Source organism: Apus apus, chromosome 1 (genome assembly GCF_020740795.1).
Source record: "Apus apus isolate bApuApu2 chromosome 1, bApuApu2.pri.cur, whole genome shotgun sequence".
In the NCBI taxonomy this organism is placed as follows: Eukaryota; Metazoa; Chordata; class Aves; order Apodiformes; family Apodidae; genus Apus; species Apus apus.
In genome coordinates, this window is record NC_067282.1 from 14,832,047 (window position 1) to 14,857,884 (window position 25,838).

Below are 25,838 nucleotides of genomic sequence, written 5' to 3' on the forward strand. Positions count from 1 at the left end.
ATCACCAAATTAATTATTAATTAATATATCTGTGTTATTCGACATACAGATGCAGTTGAAGTTACTTTTCACTGCATGTGACCAAACTTGAACATCTTGAATGCCCTAACTCCATGCTTTTTTTTCTATGTTGTTCTTATATCTGTCTGTTTCTGAGCTGATGTGTCAGGCTGGTAAAAAGACACCTATTTGAGAAAACAGTAATAATAAAAAGAAAACAAAAATAATTTGCCCTCTTATGTAATTTTAGCCTCAAAAATATCACAGACATTGAGATCACAAAGTCAGTAGGTAGTAGTAGAACAGTTCATCTTCTACATCTACTTAGTATGTACTAGAGTATGCTTCCTCATATTTGGTCCTGCCTCTTTTTGAAAAGTCCCATGCAATTAATTATTCAGTAGTATTCTTGATATTTAATACTGTTCAGAGTGGTAATTCTCTGAAGCTAGGGATAATCAGAATGTCATTTGAGGTACACACATGGCATGTTATGAGAAACCTCACTGTGGAAAATTCAAACAACATTGTCAAGAATAGAATTGATTTCTACAGGAGTGCAGGTGTGTTGTGTTTATTAGCTGGCTGAGATGCCTATGCTTTGCACACTTAACCCAGTCCCAGGTGTCACTGTTTTTTGTTCTGCTCTTCTCTTTCTCCTGTGCTTTTTAGTTATGTTTCACTTTCTTGAAAAGAAGAGTTACTGCCTTCCTTGTGCTTACTTCAAATTTTATTGAAAGAAAATGTGTGTATACCTTCTATTGTCTGGTAAAATGCATCTTCCAGATTACAGCCAGACTTTGAAAATCCAAGGTCTCAGTCTAGGTTTCTGAGTCTTGATTTTCCGGCGTCCCAAGTTCCGGTTTTTCGCATTGACTACATTAAATAGTCATCTGTGTTTTCCAGCACAGCTTTGGTAAAACGAGAATCACAGAATCAGAGAATGGTTTGGGTTGGAAGGGACCCGATAAATCATCCAGTTCCAACCCCCTTGCATGAGCAGGGACACCTCCCGCTAGATCAGGTTGCTCAGAGCCTCATCCAACCTGCTGTTCAGCACTTCCAGGGATGGGGCTTCCACAAGTTGCCTGAGCAGTACAAAGTCCTATCCATAATCAGTGTAACACCACTGGAGTCATCTATTAAATTTTCAGTTTGTAGACATAGGAATCCCAGTTATAACATGCCCATATCCTTCAAAAAAATACTGTCTTGACTGTTTGCATGGTTTAATCTATGGTTTCAGTACAATCCTTATTCCTGGTGTATTGCTCCAGAGCTCAGAGACTGCTTGAAATTCAAGTGATGCGACAGACCTAAGAAAAAGTCAGGTTACAGGTTGTTTTGTTGTTGTTGTGTTTTCAAAATTGTGTTTCAAAAATTGAGTATAAGATTTCAAGCATTTCTTCTGAATCCTTTAAAAATAATGGATTCTGTTTCATCTGCTTGCTTTATTACAAGTACCTGTTTTTTGCAGGGTTTGGGCTACTGTTTCTCTCTAATTTGCAGAGGTGTGTACCAATTTTCAATTAGTTTAAGTGTCATGAAGTCACTACTGTGGAATTAGAGGTGTTTTTTTAATGAAATGTTGCTACTTATAAAAAAACCCAAAAAACAGGAAGGTGACTCTTGATTAATATATAAATACGTTTTTACTGCTTTTATTTCAGGCTGATCAGCTAATGTTTGCTCTACATTTTGTACGAGGAATGTACCCTGAACTTTTTCAAGAGAATGTAAGTGCTAGAGGAGAAAATCTCCCAGGGTTTTATTTAAACTTAATATGAAGAGTAAATGAGTACATAAAAATAATTTTGTTACAAAGTGCAAGACTCAGGATTTTAGATTATATGCTACTATTTTTCTATTATACTTTTGGATGTCAACATTACATTTATTAGGTTCAAAATGAAGATTACTATAAGAAAGGTACGTAAGTGGTTGCATTTTAAATAGGAGTCTGAAAAAGATGTTTATAGAGGGTTGTTTCAGTTCTTTGTGGGCATTGTATTAGTGTTTCCTGCCACCATATGGCTGGATATTTATCCAGCCTTCCAGTTAAATATGATATTCCTTTATAAGTAAAGTTACGGAAACACACCTATTTCAATGTGACCAAGTGTGTTCCTTGCACATCGTGAATGATATTGAAATGCAGAAAATGAGTTCAAGAGCTAGGGAGATATGTATATGGAAAAGTCTGATACTGCAACCTGCAGATGAAGACACTTAAAGTCTTCCTGGGAGCTGAAATAATGAAGTTTTGTGCATTTCAGCTATTGATTCTCCAGTGTCTTAAGAAATCCCTGGACCAGTGATCATTAGTTTCCTCATTACAACAGTGTCTCCAAGAGTGCACAGAGTGCACCTTCTTGTAGGTTGTTCTCTGGCAAATTAAGTATTGGATTCTTTGTACTATAGCTGCTTATCTTGGAGAGGAGTGATGAACTTATCCTGGAATGGTTTATAGTTTGCTAGCATAGTGGGATGCAGCTGTTACAGGTTCAAACCACATTAAATAAAAATGGCTGTCCATTCAATTTTCAGGCAAGTGCTGCATTATTAGCATATTCATAAAAAAATGAGAGATGTCACGTGACATTTTTGACAATGTTCTGAGTGAGACCCAATCTAAAAATGCCTAATTTATGGAGAATTTGCCTTTTGTTTAGAGGCTACCCTATTCCCAGTAAAACTGTAGCAGAGCTGAAGTACTGCTAACCCTTACTTCCACAGGGCAGCACACATCTCAGTAATAGCATGTTCACATCTTTGGGTATTAGACGATTCTTTTGACCAACGTGGAGCTTCATAGTGAATTTCCATGTTTCTGGTAAAATGATACTTTTAGTGGTGATTGAATTGGTAACTAAAATTTCAATTTCACCTTTTAAAATTCAGATGAGAAGATTATCCTAGACTGTCTTTGTAGGAAACAGGAAAAAAACAGACTTGTCAGAAATGGGATTATTTTGATCATAAATTAATTTTGTGAAATAGGTCAGGTGGTTTACCACTAAAATAGCTTTATTCTCCCCATTGCCCTTGCAGGCAGACTAGACTAGCTGGCTGAGATGTAGATGCCAAAGTTGTAGCTGTCTAGTATGATGAAATTAATCCTATGAAGTCTGCCTGTAGTAGAACAATATGCACTATTCTTAAATACTTATCTAATCTGTCTTAAAATTATTAAAAACTGTCTTCTTCGATACAAATTCCAAGTCTAGAAGATTAGTTCATACAAAATTCAACTTACATTTCCCTTACTTAATGCAACTGAAGTATTCATAATACCAGTCTATTATATTAAGTATTCCTATCTAATAACTGAATGTTTTGGATACTGTAACATGAAACACTATTGAAACATAGATTCTGTAGTTAGGTGTTCTATGTGGGCTGCTGATGCCCAATCAGGTAGAATCTGTGTCCTGGCCAGCTACATGTGTTACTTCCTGCTCATTCGTAGTTAGGCAAACTAGGTGGGAGTTCTGGGTTCTGAAAAAGGATAGGGCTTGTCCTTTTGTCTCTTTTTCATATAAAGCACTGCAGTCACTTAGTTTGCATTTTACAAAAGGAATTTACATATTGGTAGCTCTACCTAGAGTTTGAAAAATGTATTAAAGCTCTTTCAGAATCTAAGATTTAATTTGTTTATCTTCCTGTTTTTCCTACCTGCTACTACATAATCATCTTTATTCTCAAAAATATATTGTGACTTGTCTGAGTTGTTCATTTATTCCCCTTAGGAATGGGAGACTTTTACGGGTGTCATAATTGGAGATACCATCAGAAAATCAGTAAGCCACATTTATTTGTGCATTTTGAAACAAGAAACGTACTTAAATCCTTAAAATTGTATTCCTACTATATTGTTTAATTATTGAATTAATATATTGAAGGAACAAATAACTTCTTCCGTAGTAGTATCAAAATATAAACACTTGTTGAACATGGCAACTAATTTTCTAATTTGCATTACTTTTTGCCTTTGATGATTTTATTTTTTCTTTGTTTGTTACCAGGATTAAAATTTCATTTTTTTCAGTGGTATCTTTGAGAAGGTTTTAAGCCCTTCTCTGTGTTTCTTCAGTGTTTCTGAATCCCTCTTTCTCCTGGTATCATATATGAGTTGTACTTATTTTTATGGATTGATGGAATTGTCCACACACCTTGCTAGCTTTGACATGCTTTTTTCCCCAGCCTCAAAGTTCTACATCTGGAGATGCATTTATATATTTTCCCTGGTGACAGAGTTAGCTTAAGAAGCTTCTGTTCCATGCCTGACCAATCATGCCGTACTTTACTAAGTGCCTCTCAATTCTGTTGGATCTGTAGACTTTCAAAATCACTGTCCAACAGAAAAGAGTAGAGAAAAAAGCTAAGCTTTCCATAGTCTTATGCATTATAGCTCTTCTTTGAACCAAGTATTTTAGCAAAGGTTTTGAAGGGTGTTTTTAAGAAAAACAAGCTCAGTCAGGAATCGTGACCTCAATCTTTCCCTCTTTTTATACTAATCTCCTCCTTCATTGAGGGTCAGGATAGCTCATTTCCCTCAGGCTTAGCTGCAGTTTTCATCATTTACAATTACTTTTAACCTTTACCCTTGTGTAGATACATATCAGGATATCTTTCACATCCAGTGGTACAAGACAATGACCAGTGTGAATACCTTGTTTTTAGAATATCCATGATACCAGCTGTGTTCACATGAACCCTGACATAAGTGGCAAGTCACTTAAAACACAGTGTGTTACTCAGGTTTTCTTAGGGGACTGGTCCCTGAAATCATCCTTGAATTCCCAGTTTATCTAATGTTTTGATGACTCTACAAGTTTTGCATTTCAGTGTGAAGTCTCTCTTCCTGTTCCTCCTTATACTTCCATCCATCCCCAGTATCTAAGAAAATGAAAAATAGTGCTATGGCCAAACTTTACCAGTGCAGAGATGTCCAGAAGTTATCCTTTGCCTAGTGAATTACCCCAGAATTCCCCACTGTGTGAAATATGTGCAATGGAGTTATTTAAGTCAGTTGCTCAGAGTGCATACACAGAAAGCCAGTCATTTAAGTCACTTGTTTTTAGTGGAAAACTACTTAGAGTTTAATGAGTCATATAGATATTCAAAATGATAAAATATTTTCAAGTCTCAGAAGCTTGAGCAAATGTTAATGCCAACAGCGTATCTTAAAAGTAAATTATTTGTAGCTTTTGTTTTGTTATGCCATTTATGAACTTAGCAAAACGCCACATAAAGATTCCTGTTGTGAATGCTTTTTTATTAAAAACTCAGCTTTTGCAATCTTATTACAGAATAAAGTGTTTTACAAAAGTTTATGTAACTTACGTGTGTAATGTAACTTGCTTCAATAAGGATTCACAGAGAAGTGTTCGTGACCAGATTCCCTCTTGGATAGAACAGGACCGATCCTGGGCAGTAGCATCTTTGAAGGTATGCATCATGTGGTGAGTTGAATTCAACTTAAAAAGCTTTTGGTTTTAGTAAGGCTTCAATTTGGATGTGAACACTCAAATATTTATTTTTCAGGTGGAAATATTTTCTTTTAAACTGTAGTTCTGTCTTCCAGAAACTGTGGCTTACTACTCACTCCCTTGAAAAAAAAACAAAATGTGTTGTGGTTTTTTTTCATTTCATTTTTCTGAGCTTTGTAACGTACATCTAACAATTAATTTTGTATCTTTCTGAGATTAGAAAATACTGTAAGCCTAACAAAGGTAGGCTTACAATTTCTATAGGTAGAAGAATACACAGATGAAAAATTGCAAAGGAAAGTTTCATGTTTCTTTTATGTAATGACATTCACAAACCACTTAATATTGTATTAAAAATCATAAGCTTAATTGGAAAACTTGTTTTCTGCTTATAAGATTTCCATACACAAGGTTAAAGATGTATCAGAGTTAGTGATTGCTTAGATCAAGACATTTCAAGCTAAAACAAAAAAACAGTTTCTGGCTTTGATTCATTCTGCAGTAATAAATTTTGAAGTCTTCTGATCCTGAAGGGAAATAAATGAAAACACTAGTCCTTGAAATTCTGTTTTAGGCTCTTCTGCATGTTGCTTAGCAGAGAGAAGGAAAATCTTGACTGATCTTTGGCAAGAACTTCTGCTGCTAAATCCAGAGTTCATTATTTTTCAATTTCTCTTCACCAGGGATCAGAAACAAAAGCAATAATGGCATGGCAAGCATGATTGTTAGGGGTTTAAAAAAAACAAACACAGAAACAAACAAGGTGAATAACTGGATGAATCAGTAGCATGCGTTAATAGAAAAGGAATTTGGTGTTGTTTAAAGGCAAGGACTACAATAGGTTGGGCCCAAAGTTTAAAACCAAAGAACATAGAAATTTAAAACGAAAATACAGACTTGGCATTTCAAGGGAATAGGTGAAATGGTTAATCTGAAAATCTGCCCTTTTGTTCTTTGAGGATGAAACTGCATTATGTGATATGCAGAAGTATTTACAAGTTTGGGGTCATAGTGGTATTTGGAAATGAATTAAAATACACAATGTCTAAATGTTAAGCCATTTATGAACCTAGCAAAAAAACCACATAAAGATTCCTGTTGTGAATATTTTTTTTTTTATTAAAAACATGAGGTTTGCAATCTTATTACAGAATACAGTGTTTTACAGAAGTTTATGTAATGTTAAATATGCATTATTTATTTTGTAGATTTCTCTCCCAAGTCTCTATGAGACACTTTGCTTTGAAGATGAAGGTCTGTGGCACACTTTTTCTCAGAGTTCTGTGTGTGAACAAGATTTCCCTTCTACTATTGTAAAAAGAATTTCCTTATTTCAGCAGGTAATCTTTTAATATTTTATTTTAAAATAATTATTAGTTCAGTATGGAAAGGAAGTTTTGCATCTTGGAAATTTAGGCTTCAGGCCTGGTTGAATTATGAGCAGTAGCAGTATATATATTGTCTTACAACTTAACTAGTTTATGTAAAACCCTAAAGGTGTGCTTTAACAAAGGAAATTCTTTCAGAACTGATTATTTACATGTGTTACTGCACTGAAACCAGTATCATTCTATTCTAGTTTGGAAGTTACTGCCTGAATACATGTGTAGAATTTAGATTACCAAGATTACCAGTATGAAGCTACAATCATTCTAGCTGCCCACTTAGCTACCTTTTTTCTAAGCAATGTAGAAAGAGTCAAAGCTTAAAAATAGACATCAGATGTAGATCTATCTTCTAATGCTATTAATAGGAGAAGCTACTTACAAAAAACAATTACATTAGATTATCTTGGAAAGAAACGATATAACTGTATGTTCAGAGATAATAACTTTGTTCTATGGAGTTCGAAGTTGAAAGAATTCAGAAGTTTAAAGTTTAGAAGTTTAAAAAATTCAGCCTTCTTAGAAAAGTTTTTATTTTAAAATTGTCATATTATACTTTATAAACTCATCTCCCCTGAATATATTTTATTTTAAGGTACTTGTGGTCCAGGCTGTCCGACCAGATAGGCTGCAGAGTGCCATGGCTCTTTTTGCATGTAAAACCCTAGGTAAGTTCTTTTTTCACCTTGGTGTTTCCAAGCAACAAATAAATCTTTTTTAACCTATGTTTCTCTATTTTTTTCTAGTTTCTACGGAATCCCTTAGTTTTATTATTTGATAATACACCGTAAATAGATTTGCTGATTTTGTTTGTAAAGTATTGTAAAAAAGTGCTTTTAAAATGGTTTAGTTTATGCTGCCTAATGATCTAAATTATGGTGGCAGATCTGTAAGATTATTGTAATGAATTTTTAACAGTGGAGTGATGAACAAAGGAAGATAGCTGGTTTTCTGTAAATTTTGCACTGCAGCATTTTTCTTAAGACACAAATTTTCCAGGAAGTTTATTTCATTTAATGTCATCTTTAATTTAAAAACCATTAAGTTTGAGATTTTGTAAACTGGATCTCAAAAGATTATTTCATATTTTCAATCATTTTTGACAGTCACTTGGGTTATAATACAGTATTTACATATACAGATGATTCAGAGTGCTTCAGTACTACGATTGTCTGTTTCATAGACTCGTAGAATGGTTTGGGTTGGAAGGAACTTTAAAGGTCACTAGATCTAACTCCCCTGCCGTGGGCAGGGACACCTCCCAGCTAAACCAGGTAGCTCAAAACCTCATCCAAACTGGCCTTGAACCACTTCCAGGTTTGGGGCATTTACAACTTCTCTAGGCACACCATTCTAGTGTCTCACCACCCCTCACAAGAAGTAATTTCTTCTTAATATCTTATTTCAGCTTAAAACTGTTACCCCTAGTCTTGTCGCTGCATGTCCTTGTAAAATGCCCCTTCCCGGCTTCCCTGTAGCTCCTTCAGGTGCAAGACACTATAAGGACACTATAAGGTCTCCCTGAAGCCTTCTTTTCTCCAGGCTGAACGACCCCAACAGTCTCTCAGCCTGTCTTCATAGCAGAGGTGCTCCAGCCCTCTGATCATCTCTGTGGCCGTTCTCTGGACTTGCTCCAAGCTTCATGTCCTTCCTGTGCTGGGGACTCCAGAACTGGACTCAGCACTGCACGTAGGGTTTCCTGAGAGCAGAGTAGAGGGGGAGAATCCCCTCCCTTGACCTACTGGCCATGCTTCTTTGAAGCCCAGGACATACTTGGATTTCTGGGCTGCAAGCACACATCCCTGGCTCATGTTGAGCTTCTCATCAGCCAATACACCCAAGTCCTTTTCCTTTGGACTGCTTTCAATCCATTCTCTGCCCAGCCTGTATTTGTGCTTGGAATTGCCCTGACCCACATACAGGACCTTGTGTTTGGCCTTGTTGAACTTCACAAGGTTAGCGTGGGCCCACCTCTCAAGCCCGTCAAGGTCTCTCAGGATGGTCTCCCTTGCCTCCAGCGTGTTGGCCACACCACACAGCTTGGTGTCATCACCAAACTTGCTGAGGGTGCACTCAGTTCCACTGTCCACAATGCAGACAAAGATGTTAAACAGCTCCAGTCCCAGTACAGTCTCTTAGGATCTCCACTTAGACCACAGTTCTTGCAGTGCAACCATCGAGCAATTCAGTATACTGAGTAATCCATCCATCAAGTTAATGTCTTTCCAATTTAGATACAATGATGTTGTGTGGGACCGTGTCAAATGCTTTTACACAAATCTAGGCAGAGGACACCAATTGCTCTTCCCTTATCCAGCAACAATGCTTTTCATATCTTTTCACACATTGAATTTCATGAGGTTGACATGGTCCCACCTCTCAGGCCTGTCAAGGTCCCTCTGAATGGTCCCTCTATTTGTTCTAATCTGTTCCCTCTCTGAGGTCTGTTGTATCCAAACATCTGCATTCAGTTTTTATATCCTTGGTGTCTGTTGACTTCATAAGATCTGAAACAGTCATGAAGATTTAAAACAATTATTTTCTTCACTGAAATAAGTTAATAACACTTATATTTTACTTTTCCAAAACCTTACTTTTAATAAAATTTTTATCTAAAAGTTGATGTTAGGGTTCTCAATATAACTTTTTCACTTAGGTAGCTAGTGATTAAATTCTAATAATGCTTTAAATATTTTTTTAAAATTTGCATTAAATTAATATGGAAACATTTATATTTTAATGCTTCAACAGTCAAATATGCATATTGTGAATACAACTCTGTAGAGAGGGATTTGATGAGATGCAAGGTGCAAGACAGTGATTTATAGCCCAAATAACAGAACACATCACAAGTACCTCTGTACCTCTTCCTTGTGCTCCTCATCCACAAAAATAAACATTTGATGTGTGATTTCCTAATTCCAGGCATAGTGCTGTCTTCCATTTTCAGCACTGTAAACAACTCTTTCACAAAAATTAACTAAAATAAACATTTTTACCCTAGAGAATACTGTCATGTTCTACTTCCTGATATATTTTTTTTATTGCTTTGAGTGACTCATGTAGCTTGAATTATCACTGTAGTTATATAGTTATAGATCAAGTTTTGTTTTCCTTCTTAGCTAATTTGTCTGTTTTCTTTCTTTTTTTCCTCCTGCCAATATCTTAGCTATTTCCACTTACTACGTTAGTAAAGAGAATGTTAAATCTGGAGTAGCTTGTATTTGTGAAAAATGATGCTACAAGCTCAGTTTGGAGGAATGACTAGAAAGCTGGTGTGCTGAGCAGCTTTCAATCAAAGGGTAAGCTCTTTTCAGGCCTTCTGAAAGAGCATCCAGATTTGGCCAATACAGGATTCATTGAGAAACAGCTTGCAGATGTTTGTCAGACATTTTTGAAATTCTGAAAATTAAGAGTCCCTGAAGAGTCCTCCTCTCTGATCGTGCTTCAGTCTAGCATGGAACAGCCCTATGTTAATTTCAGTGACATTTTATGGATCTTCTAGGGTTTAGGGCTTATTGACAGTGAGCAGCACAATGCAAGGGAGCTGCCCGTTTCAGTTGCCTTATGGCTTCACTTTGTATAGTGATCTCTGCTCGTATTACTTCACACCTAACGAACATAAAATTAAAATATTTTCCCATGTTAGTCTTGTTTAAATACTTTTTTTTAAAATTATTGATAGTGGTTTTAGCTGTTTAGTTGCGTTAGTACTCCAGGTGGGATCTCACGAGAGCAAAGTAGAGGGGGATGAATCACCTCCCTTGACCTGCTGGTCATGCTTCTTTTGGTGCAGCCCTGGATAAATTTCTCATTGATGCGTCAGAAGTTTGTGGTTAACACTGTTTATGAGACACTGATGGACATATCTTTGGGCTCATGTATAAATACCTTGCCTATACTAGGTCAACATTCTAAGCATTTCAGTTGTATATCAAAGCAAATAATAGCCTAAAGTAATTGTAGTACCCAGAACTGTGTAAAGTCAAACTCTAATAATTAAGGCTCTCAGAACAATACAGGAGAGAACTTCTGCATGTGAAATTAGTTTTAGCAAATTCCATAGCTTCTCATAATCTTATATTCCAGCTCTTTTTGTATGTTTCCTTGAAGACTGCACTCTAAATAATGACTGCAGCTTATGTTTGTCAAGCTGGAAGTCCAGGCACTGTTTCACTGTTTTTCTTATCAATATAGGGTGCCTTCAACCTGCATATTGTAAGGATTTTATTTCCCACATTGTACTTTTATGGTCTTGATTGAACAGAACTTTGACAGACATACTACCTCTAAAGCGGTTAATGAAGCACTCCATCCTACATAGTCACTGTATTTCCATAGTAATTCTAATTCTAATTATAGGAATAAAAGAATTATCTCCACTGCCTCTGAATCTGAAACGTCTGTATAAAGAGACTCTTGAAATTGAGCCCATCTTGATAATTATTTCTCCTGGTGCTGATCCTTCTCAAGAGTTGCAAGAACTTGCCACTGTTGAAAGAAATACTGAGTGCTACCATCAGGTCAGTCTTAGATAAGCACAATTATTAAAAACCACGATGTGTAAAATTTTACAGCTGTAGTACCTGCTTTTTTTGGTTTTGTTTTGGTTTGTTTTTTTAAGGAATATAGTTTGTAAAAGCATATTTTGGTATCTGTGTGTTTCTTTTCCCACCTGTCTTCTCACTTACTTCTGATTCCATTGGCAAAATGAGTTGGAGAAGAGAGACACAATTAATGATTCTCTCAGAAGCTGTGAAGGGCATTCCTCCAGTTTGGAGAATGAGAATGTAGATAGAAGAGAACAAAAGAGACTGAGAATACATGCTAAAAAATTATCTTTTTTAGTATAATTGAAATATGAATAAAACCCACTGAAAACTGAACTTTGTTATTTCTTCTGCTTATAGGACTTGTATATTTATTTCTACAACAGGAAACATTAATCAGTGTTTGTGAATACTTTGGTATTTTGTGAATTCCTGTAAAATATTTTGAGAAATTTTACAAGTTAGTGGTAACCTGTTAATTGTTGATGGGAGTTTCTGAACAGCACTCCTATATTTCAAGTCTTTTTAAAAAAGGTGGGAAAGCCCTCAGATTTTAGGAATAGGCTTACAACTCTGAAATTATTTGGCCAGCCAGAATAACAACTTATTCCCTGTATTGCATTTTCAGTTTATATTGCATAAACTAAACTGGGGAAAGATAATCCCCCTTGAGTAGACTTTAGTCAGGAATTGTACTTTTAAGAAACTGCTTTATATTTTCCATGACTGTTTCAAAACTGGATCTATGCAGAGGTGTTAAAAGCAACTTTTCTTGTTTTAAGAAGAAATCTACTGTAGCTGTTAAATTCACAGAATAATCTAGGTCGGAAGGTACTTGTGGAGATCATCTACTTCAACCCCCTGCACAGCAATGGGAGGTCCCAAATCCAAGGATGCTTGTAGATCTGGGAGACCCAGAAAGCCTGAGAGAAAGCCTCAGCAGTGGAACATAAGACTAAAAGGGCATTGAGTACCTCAACCTTTTCCATGTGCCTTTTCAGTATGTGCACTGCCCCAACAAGCGATGGGCTCACAGCTCTCCTTGGCTTGCTTTGGTTGACCAGAACCTTCCAGAACTCAGGAAGTGCAAAATACTGCTCCTGTGGAAGAAGAAACCCTTGCCATGATGCAGGCAATAGATTGACTGGCTGGGAGGGACTCTGCTGAAAAGCGCTGGAGGATTTTTGTAGCTGACAGTCTGGACATGATCCAGCATTGTGATGTGCCAGCAGAGAAGTCTTTGTGATGACCTAATAAAAGCTTTTCAATATCTACAAGAAGGTCACTAAAAAATGGACCCCATACTCTTTGCAATCAGGCATTGTGAGAAGAAGAAATGTGTTTAAGTGGTAATGAGATAGGTAAGGAGAAACTTTCACCATGAGAACAGTCAGACAGGTTTCCCGGTACAGTTTTCATCCTTCAAGGTTCTCAAGAGTCCAGTGGGCAAAGCCCTCAGCTCCTGGTCTGATCTTTCACAGCTGACCCTACTTTGAGCAAGAGATTGGACTAGAGACCTTCCAGAATCCATTGCAACTGAAATTATTCTATAATACAAGTGGTTTCCTAATATTCCTAATATGCAGTGACAATATGCTTCATTCCTCTCTGTAAAACATCATTTCAGGGAAGGGCAGTTCTTATCTAGATGATCACTGGTTAGCACAGAAATGGAAAATGTCATGTTTAATGTTGTTTTTAACTAGTCCTTGAAATTGTTCCTTTCCTGGAATGTGCACTGATGTTTTTCCCATCAAATTGTAAAGATTTAGATTCTGCTGCCAGCTTAACTAGTGGTACACATTTCAGAATGCGTATTTCTGACACTGCCACATAGCTTTTTGTGCTATAATAACCTTTACATGTTGGACTTCTAAAATGTAACATGGTGTGGTATTTGATTAAGCAGCAGTGCTCAAAGCTAAGTAATCTGAAAGTTGTCCTACCAATGAGAATATTTTATTGTTAGTATTTTTTCCTGCAGTTTCTCATGCAGTCTGAATAGTACATAGAAGACAAAGAACAGACCACTAAATTTGTGTGGTGTACTGCCACATTGTCTGCTGACTTTGATTATCTTCTTTTGGCTATTTTAAATGATTTTATGATGGTATACTAAATTGTATTTAGGCAGGGGCTATCTCTGAATCATCATATAAACCTAAGACCCCAATGTTTTTAATTTTAGGAGAAAAACACAGGATGTATTTCCTGTTAAGGGACATTTGGTTAAGTCATAATCACCGTAGTTCTATTTTACTGTAGCACTAATGCCAAGGCTAGACTTGACAGATTGAATAAGATGACCTTCCTTTCAACTTGTTTCCTTCAGAGGTTTTTGCTATGTATAGTTTTCAATTAGATTCTAAGGTGAATGTACACTACATATAGTCTGACATCAATTTTTGCAGTAATTGTGCTGCAGAACAAGTCCTTTATTTTCAATTTTCAGTAATTTATCTGAAAATTCAGTTTTGGATCTTTGTACTTCTATTTGAAAATGCAAATTTATTTTAGCAGCAATTTGGTACTACAAAAAATGAAGAAAAGACTGTTAAGCTACTCATATTTCCCAGCTGGAAAGAGAGCAGCCTTAGTTTTTCACTCATCTTAATACGAAATTGAGTGTTTCTCTTCAAAGGAAGTATTCCTAATTTACAAATAAAAGAAAACTTGTTCTCATTTCTCTCTCGTTTCTATTGTATCAGCATTTCTGCAGTAATATCATTTAGTCACTGATACTTGAATTACTTCTGAGTTCCCAGGGAATGCCATCACTGTCACCAAGTGATGTATGTTTTTTCCATAAAAAGACTTAGGTGACGTTACTTCTTAAGAAACTCTGGTTAGATAAGTTGCAAAGAAAAAACTTAAGTTTTCCTTAATCTTTTCCCTACTTTAGTAGCCTATCACATTAGAGAAAATTCTGGTTATCTTTAGCACACCTTCTGTTTTACATATGCACTCCAAATTGGAAACAATTTTGTATTTAGCTGTTAATGAGGTATGATAAATTCCTGATACAACTGTGTCTGTCATTTCAGATTGCAATGGGCCAAGGCCAAGCTGACCTGGCTATTCAGACTTTAAAAGAATGTGCACACAATGGAGAATGGCTGTGTTTAAAGAACCTACATCTTGTTACTTCTTGGCTTCCTGTATTGGAAAAGGTGAGGGTAACTAAAGAATGTATTTGAAACTAGACAAGATTAGGATGAAACATTTCTGAAGCATTTCAGGCATTTCCATGGTGATGTTTAGAATTCCAAGAATTTTAAAATAAACATTTGCAGTTTTCTCAGTCATGAATAGGGTGAAACACTTGAGATCTAAGCAACTCCTTCTTTTGTATAAACACTTTAATTGTCATGCAATGCAGAGTATTTCCTCCACAGTTCAGCTATGAATGCTCCTGTTAGGACTTCTAGTACTAGGATTTTCTTTTATGTAGTTCTTGTTTATTAAATGTAGTTTGTGTCTAAGTCACTGGGAGGTTTCTGCTAATTTGAAATGAAAATGTTTAATGTCTTATGGAGACACACAGCCTATAAATTAACCACCTTGCTAACTAAATCACAGTGGCTGTACATGTATATAACTGTGAAATCCACAAAACAAAGTAACTTAAAGAAAGAAAGGTGGGGAATTCCTATCAGTAGTTACAATGGTCATAATGCACATGAACTTGCAGTCTGTCTTCTGCCTGACAGTGACCATAGGGCCTTTGACATTCTTATAATCCATTTTGAAAAAGTAGAAAGGCAAAGATAGAACACACTGATGTGAATATGTCTGAATATAATAGTGAACACTGTGGAGATGTGTTTGGACATTCATGTGTTTGAACATCCTCTTAAGAGAGAACTGCCTGTTTATAATTCAGTTCCATTCAGGAACATAAATTTAGTTCTCACAGTCTCTCCATTTGAGGAGATAAAATATGTCTTCTGATCAATATGAACTGTATCAATATGAAGATGGTACCTTCATCGCTTAAAACTGACTGCCCTTGGCTGTATTTTAGCCAAAGACTTGCATGCTGCAAATATTGCACTTAAACCAACATGTAAATTATATTTTCTTTTTTAAAATCTCCTTCTTCCAAGACTGTGGATATTTTCATGTCTTAGTTTGTCTTCTATAGCATCCTAGTAGACAAGCTGATTAGATACAGACCTGGTTGTACCACAGTGAGGTAAACTGGAAACTAACCTAACCGCGTGGCTCAAAGGGTTGTTTACAGGGGCACAAACAGTCCAGCCAGAGGCCAGTCATCACAGTGTGCTCCAGGCATTGGTGCTGTGGCCAGCCTTGTTTAGCTTTATTAATGATGCAGATAATGGGACAGAGTGCATCCTCAGCAAATACAGATGATACAACACTGAAAGAAGTGTTTGATACAGCAGATGGGTGTGCTTTCATTCAGAAGGACCATGATAAGCTGGAGAAGTAGGCTACAAGAGCCTTGTAAAGCTCAGCAAAGGGAAATACCAAATGCTCCCCATGGGAAGGAGTAACTCCAGGCACCGAGATAGTCTGGAGACTACCTGGCTGAAAAGCAGCTTGGCAGAAAAGATCTGATAATCCTGGTAGGTAGGAAGCTGACTTTGAGCCAGAAACATGCCCTTGTGACAAAGAAGGCCACCGGCCTCCTGTGCCACTTTAGGCAGAGCGTTGCCAGCAGATCAAGGTAGATGATGCTTCTTCTCTGGTCAGCCCTGCTTAGACTCTGAGGGGAGACCTCATCAGTCCCTACAACTACCTGAAAGGTCATTGTAGAGAGGTTGGTGCTGGTCTCTTTTCACAGGTAATTAGTGACAGAACAAGAGGGAATGGCTTCAAGCTGCAACAGGGGAGGTTTAGACTGGAGATTAGGAAAAAAAAATTCACAGGAAGAGTGGTTGGACACTGGAATAGACTGCCCAGGGAGGTGGTTGAGTCACCATCCCTGGATGTGTTTAAAGGTCGTTTGGATGTGGTGTTGGTGGATATGGCTTAGGGGAGAACTTTGTAGGGTAGGGATGATGGTTGGACTCAGTGATCCCAAGGATGATTTCCATACTGAATGGGTCTATGATTCTATGACTCACCTGGAGTGCTCTGTCCAGTGCTGGGATGACCAGTACAAGGGAGCATGGACATACTGGAGCCAATCCGGTAAAGTACCACAAGGGTGATGAAGGGACTGGAGCATGTGTCATACAAGGGGAGACTGGGAGAACTGGGACTGTTCAGCCTTGGGGGAAATCTTACTATTTAGTGTACGTTGGCTGATGAGAAGGAGTAAAAGAGGCAGAGGCAGACTCATCTCAGTTGTGTCCTGTGACAGGACAAGACACAAACTGAAATATAGGAAATGCCATTTAAACATAAGAGAATTTTTTTTTTTTCTGTGAGGTTTTACAAAAATGGGAACAGGTTGCCCAAAGAGGCTATGCAGTCTCCATCCTTGGAGATATTAAAAACCTGACTGGGCACAGTCCTGGATAACCTGCTGTAGCTGACTCTGTTTTGAGTGTGGGATTGGGCTAGACAGTGTCCAGAGGTTCCTTCCAACCTCAGGAATTCTGTAGTTCTAAGTAGCAACTACAGCTGTCATTTTGCCTGAAGAGCAGAATAAGTGGGTTAAAAATTTTCTTTTATACTGAAAACATTGAAAATAATTTTTATTACTATATTTTAGATAATAGAAAAATGAATGGATTATTATAAAATGTTAGGAGTTCTTTGAGCTATTTTTTTCCAAGACAGTTATGCAAAACTGTTGATGTTGTTCTCAAGTCAATTGTCAAACATCTGTGGTATCTTCAGTGGAAAATATTTCTGTTTAAGCACCAGCAGTATTTCTTCATACATTCAATAATTACATATTTTTTGTGAAGCTTTTGTATTTGAAATAGCATTTGACATTATTTATTCCCTTAGAACTCAGTTTTCCTATCTCCAGTTTTCTGTGAATCATGATACATGAAGTGTGCCTACAATAAACACTTGAAGAAAAATAAATTAATATAGGTATACAGTTGTTGAAAGTCTTTGAGGTCCATTGTTGATATGCAGCCCACATTCCAAACCTTCATCTTTTGGCACATAGCCTTCTGGTGGTTTTTTTGGTTAAAAGAAGTAATGAACTGCTGTGTATTTTTATGCTCTGAATTTAGGATTTGGAAAGGAGGGACAAATATTTTGACACAGCTGGGATGAACTTTGAACTTGAGTACAGTGAGCATATAGAATGTGTAGAGACAACGCATCTTGAGCTATAGTCTTTTGAATAACCTTACTTGGACAACTAAAGAATTTTTAGACAAGTCTAACTTTCCAATTTGGATATTAAGATTTTGCAAAGATGGTTCTGTATATAAAATAACCAAAACCCTACTTCAATATAACATCTCTCTGACAGGAACTGAATACATTACAGCCTCAACCCAGCTTTCGCCTTTGGCTTACTACTGAAGTTCATCCAAAATTTACTCCAATTTTGCTTCAATCAAGTCTGAAAATAACTTATGAAGTAAGACCTCTTTGGAAAATTTATATTTCAATTTGATGTCATACAAAAAATGCTATGAATTCAACTTGAAAGCTTTTCACTCATCATTTGTAATGTCTTTGTGGAAATTTGCAGACACTGTGCTTTACAGGGAAGGGCTGTAAAATGTCTTTCCAGATAAAATTTTCCACATGAAAGTGTGAAGGGAAAATAAATTTACCTGGGGGAAGTATTTGTTCTGTTTTGTGCTCCGAATTCCTTTATGCACTTAATTACTTTTTCTTAGAAGCAAAAATCTACCCGCGTGCTGGAATGTGGATGAAAAATAAGGAGTTTGTCCTTCTTAGTTAATGTTCTCATTTAAAGATCACATAATCACACTTTCTCCTCCTTATTTTTCTTGTTGGTCCTATAGCTTTATATTCACTGGACCCTTGCAATAAAAATGTCTCCCTCCCATACAGCAGAATATACAGTTAAAGGCTTTTATGAAAAATTGAGATCTTTGCTTTACAAATGGCTCAAATCTTAGAAATAACTGGGACCGTGCTCTTCCAACTTGTTGGAAAGTACTCTAATTATTAATGCATTTATACATTAATGTCCATTATGGAAATAATTATTAGGGGTGCTGATAACTCTTCTGATGGTTGTGGAGTATGGAGATGTTGCCTACAGCTCAACCTTGAACCTCTGATCTTTTAGATTCCAATGTTGTTGACTTTTAAAAAGGCAAAGTTGTTACATTTTTATATTGACTGAAGGTATTTTTAAACTTCTGGGTTATCTTCTTGCTTATACTGGTATTTTCAGTGGTACAGAAACCACAGTGTGTAGCATTGTCACATTTTTTCTAGATTCTTGGAAGTTACTGTTCCCACTCTCTTTGGAATGATTGGAACTTCTCACTGATTCAATGTTCTAAACCCTTTTGTTACCTTTTCATTTGTGTTAAATATGTTGTTACTGTGAAAGGGCAGTGATAGCCAGTGACTTGGCTAATGGAATTGATTACTGTATGCTTGTGGTATGCCCCTTAACTATTACCAATTAAGATGTAGATATTTTAAAAAGATAATTAATTGAGTATAGTATTTTGCAATGACTTGTCACAAGTGTGCATATGCAAGATATGCAACTATGGCAATCTGAGGGAAACAACCATTATTGTTCAAAAGAAAGAGCATTCTTAAAAATATTTAAATATTAATTAAATATCTTAAAAATCTGTTTGCCTTCACACTTGTAAATAATTTGCAAATGGCTGAGTATCTAACTGGTTGGTTTTACTTTAAACACTGTGATCTTTGTTATTATATACACTTTAGCTGCAGCTATTCCTATTGGTTTTGAACATTACCTACCTCTAAATCAGAGAACTGGCATTTTATCATACATGTATGTACTTTATCTATATACTGTGCGTATATACTTTATATAACAAAGTGTAGTGATGGCATAAGGTGAGTTGGCACCAATCACAGAAACAATAATTGGTAGTTGAGCTTGTAAAATCAGAAGAAAGGTTATTTTTTTAAATTTTAAATTAATTTACTTTTATGCTTACATATTCTGATAGAGCACTATTCTTTGCTTAAGTTCTTTAAGTGTAGTTCACTCCTCCTATGAGTTGGTCCTTGTCACAATATCCTTCAGTATGTTTAAGTTCTTTTTAGAATAAGATCATCCTGGTTTTAGGCCAGTTGCTACAAGCAGATTGTCTTCTTGTTAAATTTTGTTTTATTAAGTACTTTTTGCAATTTCATTATGTTATAAATCGTAAGTCAGAATTTAAGAAAATAGAATATCAAGGTGTCAGGTTTTTTGTCTAGAACAGTGTTTTTCCTTCCAATGCAGGCTCCTCCAGGCCTCAAAAAGAATCTCTTGAGAACCTATGAATCTTGGACACCAGAGCAAATTAATAAAAAGGGAAATTTGTCCCAAGCTCATTCTCTCTTTTGTTTAGCATGGTTTCATGCTGTATGCCAAGAAAGAAGAAATTATATTCCCCAGGTAACAATTTTGTTTTTTTTAAAAATTACTCCCTTGTATTAACTTTTATATTTTATATATATTTTTTATATATTTTATTTTATATTTTATACTTGGAAGTATTTTTCATCAGATATATGTTGGGTCATATTCAGAGGTGAGAAAAACTTCAATACTTCTGGTGCTTGCCTTCATTATTATCTCTAAATTCACTGCCAAATAAGGTCTTGGTAGCCTAAATTCCAGTCTCCCTCTGAAAACTGCTAGTGTCTGCATGGAGTTATTTTGTGAACTCTGTGCTGATACTAATATGGGAATGACACCGTCCTATGGAAAAGATTCTGTGAATCCTATTTGCTTGGGACAGGAAGGAATATTCTGGAAACATACATGATTGAATGGAAGACATGAGAAAAGAGACGCTTTGGTTTGAAGGAGCAGATGACATTGTCTGCTTCTTCTGCATACAAACCCTGTACAAGAGATGGAAGAACAAGGGAATTTCTAGTGAGGATTATAGTGGTTTTCGGGGACTGTGATGTATTTTATCCTTAGATAGATTTTTTGTTCAAAGTAAGCATTTCTTTCTGGCTGTGGATACTTAAACAGGAAAAAAACATACCCAACCCATAAAAGTTCTATGCCTTGTATATTTTATTTAGACTAGGGGTGAAATTAACCTGTTATCTGAAAGCCTTGATCAGCAGAGCTTAGAATGCTTGAGAGCTTTTTGGTAGTTCTGACTTTGTGCTTTAAAAGCTTGTTTGCCTCTTGCAGTAACAGACTTTGAATATGGTGTTCAAGAAGTAGAGTAGGTGAAAATGCTTAGAAGTACTGATCTGACACGTGAACTCTCATTTGGCCTTGTTCATATATGTGTTCATTTACCACCAGCTTTCTGAGTGACACAAGATAGGATTACTGATTTCTCCTTAATTCCACTGTAACTGTGTTTGTATCTATGAAGTCTTAGTGATGGTTTTAAATTTTGCTTAAAATTCCCTAACGTTGCTGGACTGCAATCAATGCCAGCTAGAATCTCTTGTATTTTATAATGCATTTCAGGTTGTTTTGGGTCCACATACAGATTTGTCAAAATTAATACATGAACACTGCTGAGCAACTGTGGCATCTTTCCAGTTTATGACCTTCAGGGTAACTGGCTGATTGATTGTGATCAGTGGAGCCACTGCAGTCTTGACCTGAGACTGTGTCCATCTCACTGGATATGTGCATGTTATCTGACACATTTGCCTTTTCTCATCATGAGTCATATGCACCTGTTCCTATGATGTGATCCATATGCACAGGTACAGCCATAAGAATACACAGAAACAGGAGATACCTTTGAGATCTGGGTTTCCTAAGTTCTGTATCATAAATCAATATTTACTTATTCTCTTACTTTGAATTTTTTTTGTGAGAGTTGCATGCACATTACATATAAATGCTTTATAAAGGATAGTGCCACCAAGAACAGAAAGGGGTACAAACTGCGAATTATTAAAATACGTATTTTGACTGTAATAGTAGCAGTAATTGCTTTTCTTGTGATTTTTTCAGTCAGTGGAGAAGTTACATGAAGTAAGTAAATTAGCCAGGCTTCTTTCTGTAATGTCCAGTGATAGGACAAGGGGCAATGGATGCAAACTGGAGCATAGGAGGTTCCATGTGAATATCAGGAAGAACTTTACTGTGAGAGTGACAGAGCACTGGAACAGGCTGCCCAGAGAGGCTGTGGAGTCTCCTTCACTGGAGACATTCAAACCCTGCCTGGACAAGTGTGATGTGCTCTGGGTGATCCTGCTCTTGCTGGGCGGTTGGACTGGATGATCTTTCGAAGTCCCTTCCGACCCTTAGGATTCTGTGATTCTGTGATTCTGTAAGTAGTAAGAGAGTGAAAATATAATGTAGATTGTTTGTCTGAATGTTTGAAGAATCAAACCTATTTATAAAAATCCAAAGGAAATGGAAATACAAAAAGGCCCTCAGAAATAAAATAAAAATTCAACCTGTGTTCTACTCACAAATATCTACAAGTTTTAGTCATAGTAAATATTGTTAGGAAATAAAGTAAATTAAAGTTTTTATTCCTCATATTCAATGGATTCTAATTTGTGTAAGTATTTAAAATTAAATGCACTGGTATCACTGTTTGGTTTTTTTTTAATACTTCCTCCACTAAGTGTTTTTAAAGTTGCTCTTTAGACGATTTAGGTTGTCTCTTTTTTCATTCAGTGTTAAGTATTATACAGTATTCATCAACTACATAACCTTTATATTTTATTTCATTATTATCACTGTGTGACTAATTACATTATTTGGATTTCTTTTAACGGTAGGGTTGGACCAAGTTTTATGAATTTTCTTTATCTGACCTCCGTGCTGGTTTTGACATTATTGACAGACTCTTTGAGGGTAAGTCCCTTCTTAAGGAAAGATTTCCCACCTGTGTAGCATAACCCTTCTGAATGTTCTCATTTAAAATTTTTAGAATATCAAAAACTGTCACAGTAGTTTTAATAAATTGGTTACTTTACATGATCATTTTGTTTGGAATGGGGCCATCTTGTTTAAATGCTGCTTTGGAGGTATTCAGATTTTGCATTTGAATCTTCATTGAAACATTTTCATGAATATAAATATACAAGAAGGTAGTTAGGTAGTTGCTTCAGTATGGGAAGTGGTCTCACTCTGAATTAGCTGTGCTTAGGCTAATTAGGCTTTTCTAGATGTGGACCCAGACTTTATGTCTGTATGAGTAAACTGATAAGGGCTGGACACAGGCTCAAAACTATTCCACTGTCAGGTTATTTTTTCCTATATTTGTCTTAAGCAGACTGGCATTCTTGTAGGCAGTGACAAGGCATGGTTTATCAACTAGCAGAGCCTGGAGGCTCTTTCTGATAGGCAGCAGGTAGTTTACTGCTGTTCAGGACAAAAGAGAGTTTAGCTGTAAGGGTGCAAGCCACCTGTGCCATCTCACCTGGAGTTCAAATGAGACCTGTACTGTTTTACCATTGGTACAGATGTTGCATGAAGAGCTTTATCTTTCTACAGTGCTCAGATAAGAGTGGAGATGCTGCAAGGCTCATCACCAGTGATTTAAACTAGAAAGGGCAAATCATAATTCTATTTTGGGGAGGATGGATAAACCAATAATTTATTTGTGCCAAGAACTATTCTGCTCAACTTTTTGAATCCAGACGAATAAATAGGAAACACAGGAGTGCCTGGAAGATAAAGTCTTCTGTCTCCATTCCTTCCCAGGGTGACCTCCCCCAGATATTGAATAAGTGAATTTAATATGAGTAACTTCTTCCAATTGAAACTCACTGTTAGATAGAGCCCACTTCTTTGTTCTGTTACATAGTGTTGTAATTTCTTAATATTATTTAATATTTAAAATAAATAGATGTAAAACTCTTCACATTTTGTATTTTTTTTTTTTTAAGTAAGAACTGATATTTAGATATAATTTATGGTCATTGATTTAAATGACATTTATGAATGATTAGTACTTCTGGAATTGGACCTTAGTTCTACAGACTTGAAATATACAGTGATGTAAAGAGGTTGAATCATTAACTATAAATAATAATCATTCAGCTAACATTTAGCTATTGCTGTGAAGGTAACTTTTCTTAAAATGGAATGATTGAAGTATTTGGAAACAACAGATACCACCAATAAAATATCACTTAAAATAATTGCTGCTTCTTTTTTCCAATGGACTTCAAGAAGTACATTTCAGATCAAGCTTTCAGCTGCATATGAAAGCTATAGAGTATAAGTAGGTCATTGTCCTGGGTAATTATTTTGGACAACTATGGGAGAAGGGAAAAGAAGTTCTTTTGAACATGTGGGATATAGCTAAGCCAAAGTAATCTAATTGCAACATCAGTCTGGCTAGAAAATTAATAGTAACATACTTAATTTTCTATACCATGTTGTGTGATTTATAAGCATGTACTAAGTACCTCTACCTGGACCTCACTGTGTCTGAGAGATGACATTTCCAGTGTTGTTATCTATTTCGAGCATGATGTGATTTTGGTTCAATCATTCCATTTATTTTATGAGATTAGATGGTACTGTGATACAAAATTATGTATAAAATTTTGAACACAGGAAATTATTTTTATTTATGACACATAATTAAAATTTTAACAGCATTATGTCTGAAATGCATACAAACAGTTGGTTCATCTACAATAAAAAGCACTTCAAGACTTAAGTCATATTTCTAATGACTCATTTTGAACCACACTAACTGTTTGTTTTATCAATTATAAATATTTGTATTGAAGTTTCTGTAACTTTTAATATTTGGTAATATAGAAGAAAAAAGTTATAAATTATTTTATGTGTTTGTATTTTTTATTTCACTGAAAATCTTCAGTAACAGTAAGAAATGCTTATAATGCAGTGCTATCCATTGATACAAAACTAATTCTTATTAATGTATAGGTTCCAAAGGTTTTCAGTGGGAATTTGTGCATGGCTTGTTTGAAAATGCAATTTACGGAGGCCGTGTAGATAATTACTTCGACATGAGGGTTCTTCGGTCCTACTTGAAGCAGCTTTTCAATTCACAAATCATTGGCAATTTAAATGCTAGAGGCAAGAAGATGACTAGTTTCCCATATTCTATCTCTTTGCCGAATTCCTGCAGTATCCTGGTAGGTACACAACTTCTCTCAGAAACTAAACCTAGTTGTTTTCAGTAATTATTTTTGGAATTAATTCCACAAAGAAAACCAGAGTTACAATCCAAAGGATACTTCTGTTTAATGAAGACTTATTTTGTTTGGAGCACTAATTCTTAAGTTGTCTGAACTATATTAAGTTATCCGAACTATATTACTATTATTAAGTAAAATAAATTGGGTAAATTTATGACAAAGAAGGATATAGTTACATTTTTTTATAACTTAGTCTATTAATAATATTTTTGTACAGACTGCTAAACATTCTTAACTTCTGGATGAAATATGAAAATGTGTTTATGACATTTTATTTGGAGATAAATATGGATTATCATTCTTCTTTAGTATCCCTTTCATTTAAACAAGAGGGAATTCAACAGAGTCTAAAGAACCAATCTCGCATCCTTTCACATACTATTGTTGTTGTTACTAATACAAAGATTCACTTGCATTTTAATGTAGGACTCTATACTAGACCTCTCTAATATGAGTTAATATAAATGCAATTATGCCAGTTACAATAATTTGCTGTAGTTTGTCATTCTCTACCTGGATTCTTACTTTTTAGCTTTTGGGTTTGTTTGGTTTTCTAGTTGAAATATGATGGTTGTTTTCTATAGATGTGTTAAATTAATATCAGAAAGAAGGAAGGAATAAATAAATAAGACTGGTCTCTATTCTTGTAGATAATATGGTCAAATAGATTAACCTTTTTTCTTGCCTGCAATGAATTTTATATATCTCAAATTCTTATGATTATATGAGAGTTGATACTTTGCTGTCTTAAATATTTTCCTACAAGCAGTTTTGACTTGTGGAACACTAATAGTAAAGCAAAGTTTGATTACTTAAGTTAGTTGGAATAAAATCTCTTACTAAATAGTGTTCACTCAGAGTTTAGTGTAGAGGTCTGCTGCTGCTGTTATATCTGAAGTGAAATTCCTTGTCAATGTAAATTGTGAGCACCTGGAACATGCTCCTCTGAGCAAAGGACAATAGTGCACATGATATAAAACAACAGGGTGCAGCCAGACTTTGAAATAGTCAATATTTTTGCCTTTAAAGCCACAATAAAAGAGACATCCAGCACCACTGCTCTACCTTTGTCTGCAAGGACTCTTTCTATTTTGTACAAGAGCAGCATCACTAATGGCTATTACACAATAACTACTACTCATGCTATTCTCCATCTCCAGTGATCATGCAAACCTATT

At 35.8% G+C, this 25,838-nt stretch overlaps 1 protein-coding gene across 2 annotated transcripts in view; it reads left to right on the plus strand.

Moving 5' to 3' along the window:
- Positions 1 to 25,838, plus strand: part of DYNC2H1 (dynein cytoplasmic 2 heavy chain 1) — a 156,224-nt gene that overhangs the window by 76,147 nt on the left and 54,239 nt on the right. For both annotated transcript variants that reach the window (XM_051626994.1, XM_051626984.1), the window contains 11 exons: positions 1,671 to 1,736; positions 3,750 to 3,800; positions 5,374 to 5,451; positions 6,701 to 6,832; positions 7,473 to 7,545; positions 11,240 to 11,400; positions 14,472 to 14,597; positions 17,834 to 17,944; positions 19,781 to 19,936; positions 22,258 to 22,333; positions 24,386 to 24,597. In XM_051626994.1, coding sequence (XP_051482954.1) covers positions 1,671 to 1,736; positions 3,750 to 3,800; positions 5,374 to 5,451; positions 6,701 to 6,832; positions 7,473 to 7,545; positions 11,240 to 11,400; positions 14,472 to 14,597; positions 17,834 to 17,944; positions 19,781 to 19,936; positions 22,258 to 22,333; positions 24,386 to 24,597 — 1,242 coding nt within the window. The remainder of the gene's footprint in view (positions 1 to 1,670; positions 1,737 to 3,749; positions 3,801 to 5,373; positions 5,452 to 6,700; positions 6,833 to 7,472; positions 7,546 to 11,239; positions 11,401 to 14,471; positions 14,598 to 17,833; positions 17,945 to 19,780; positions 19,937 to 22,257; positions 22,334 to 24,385; positions 24,598 to 25,838) is intronic.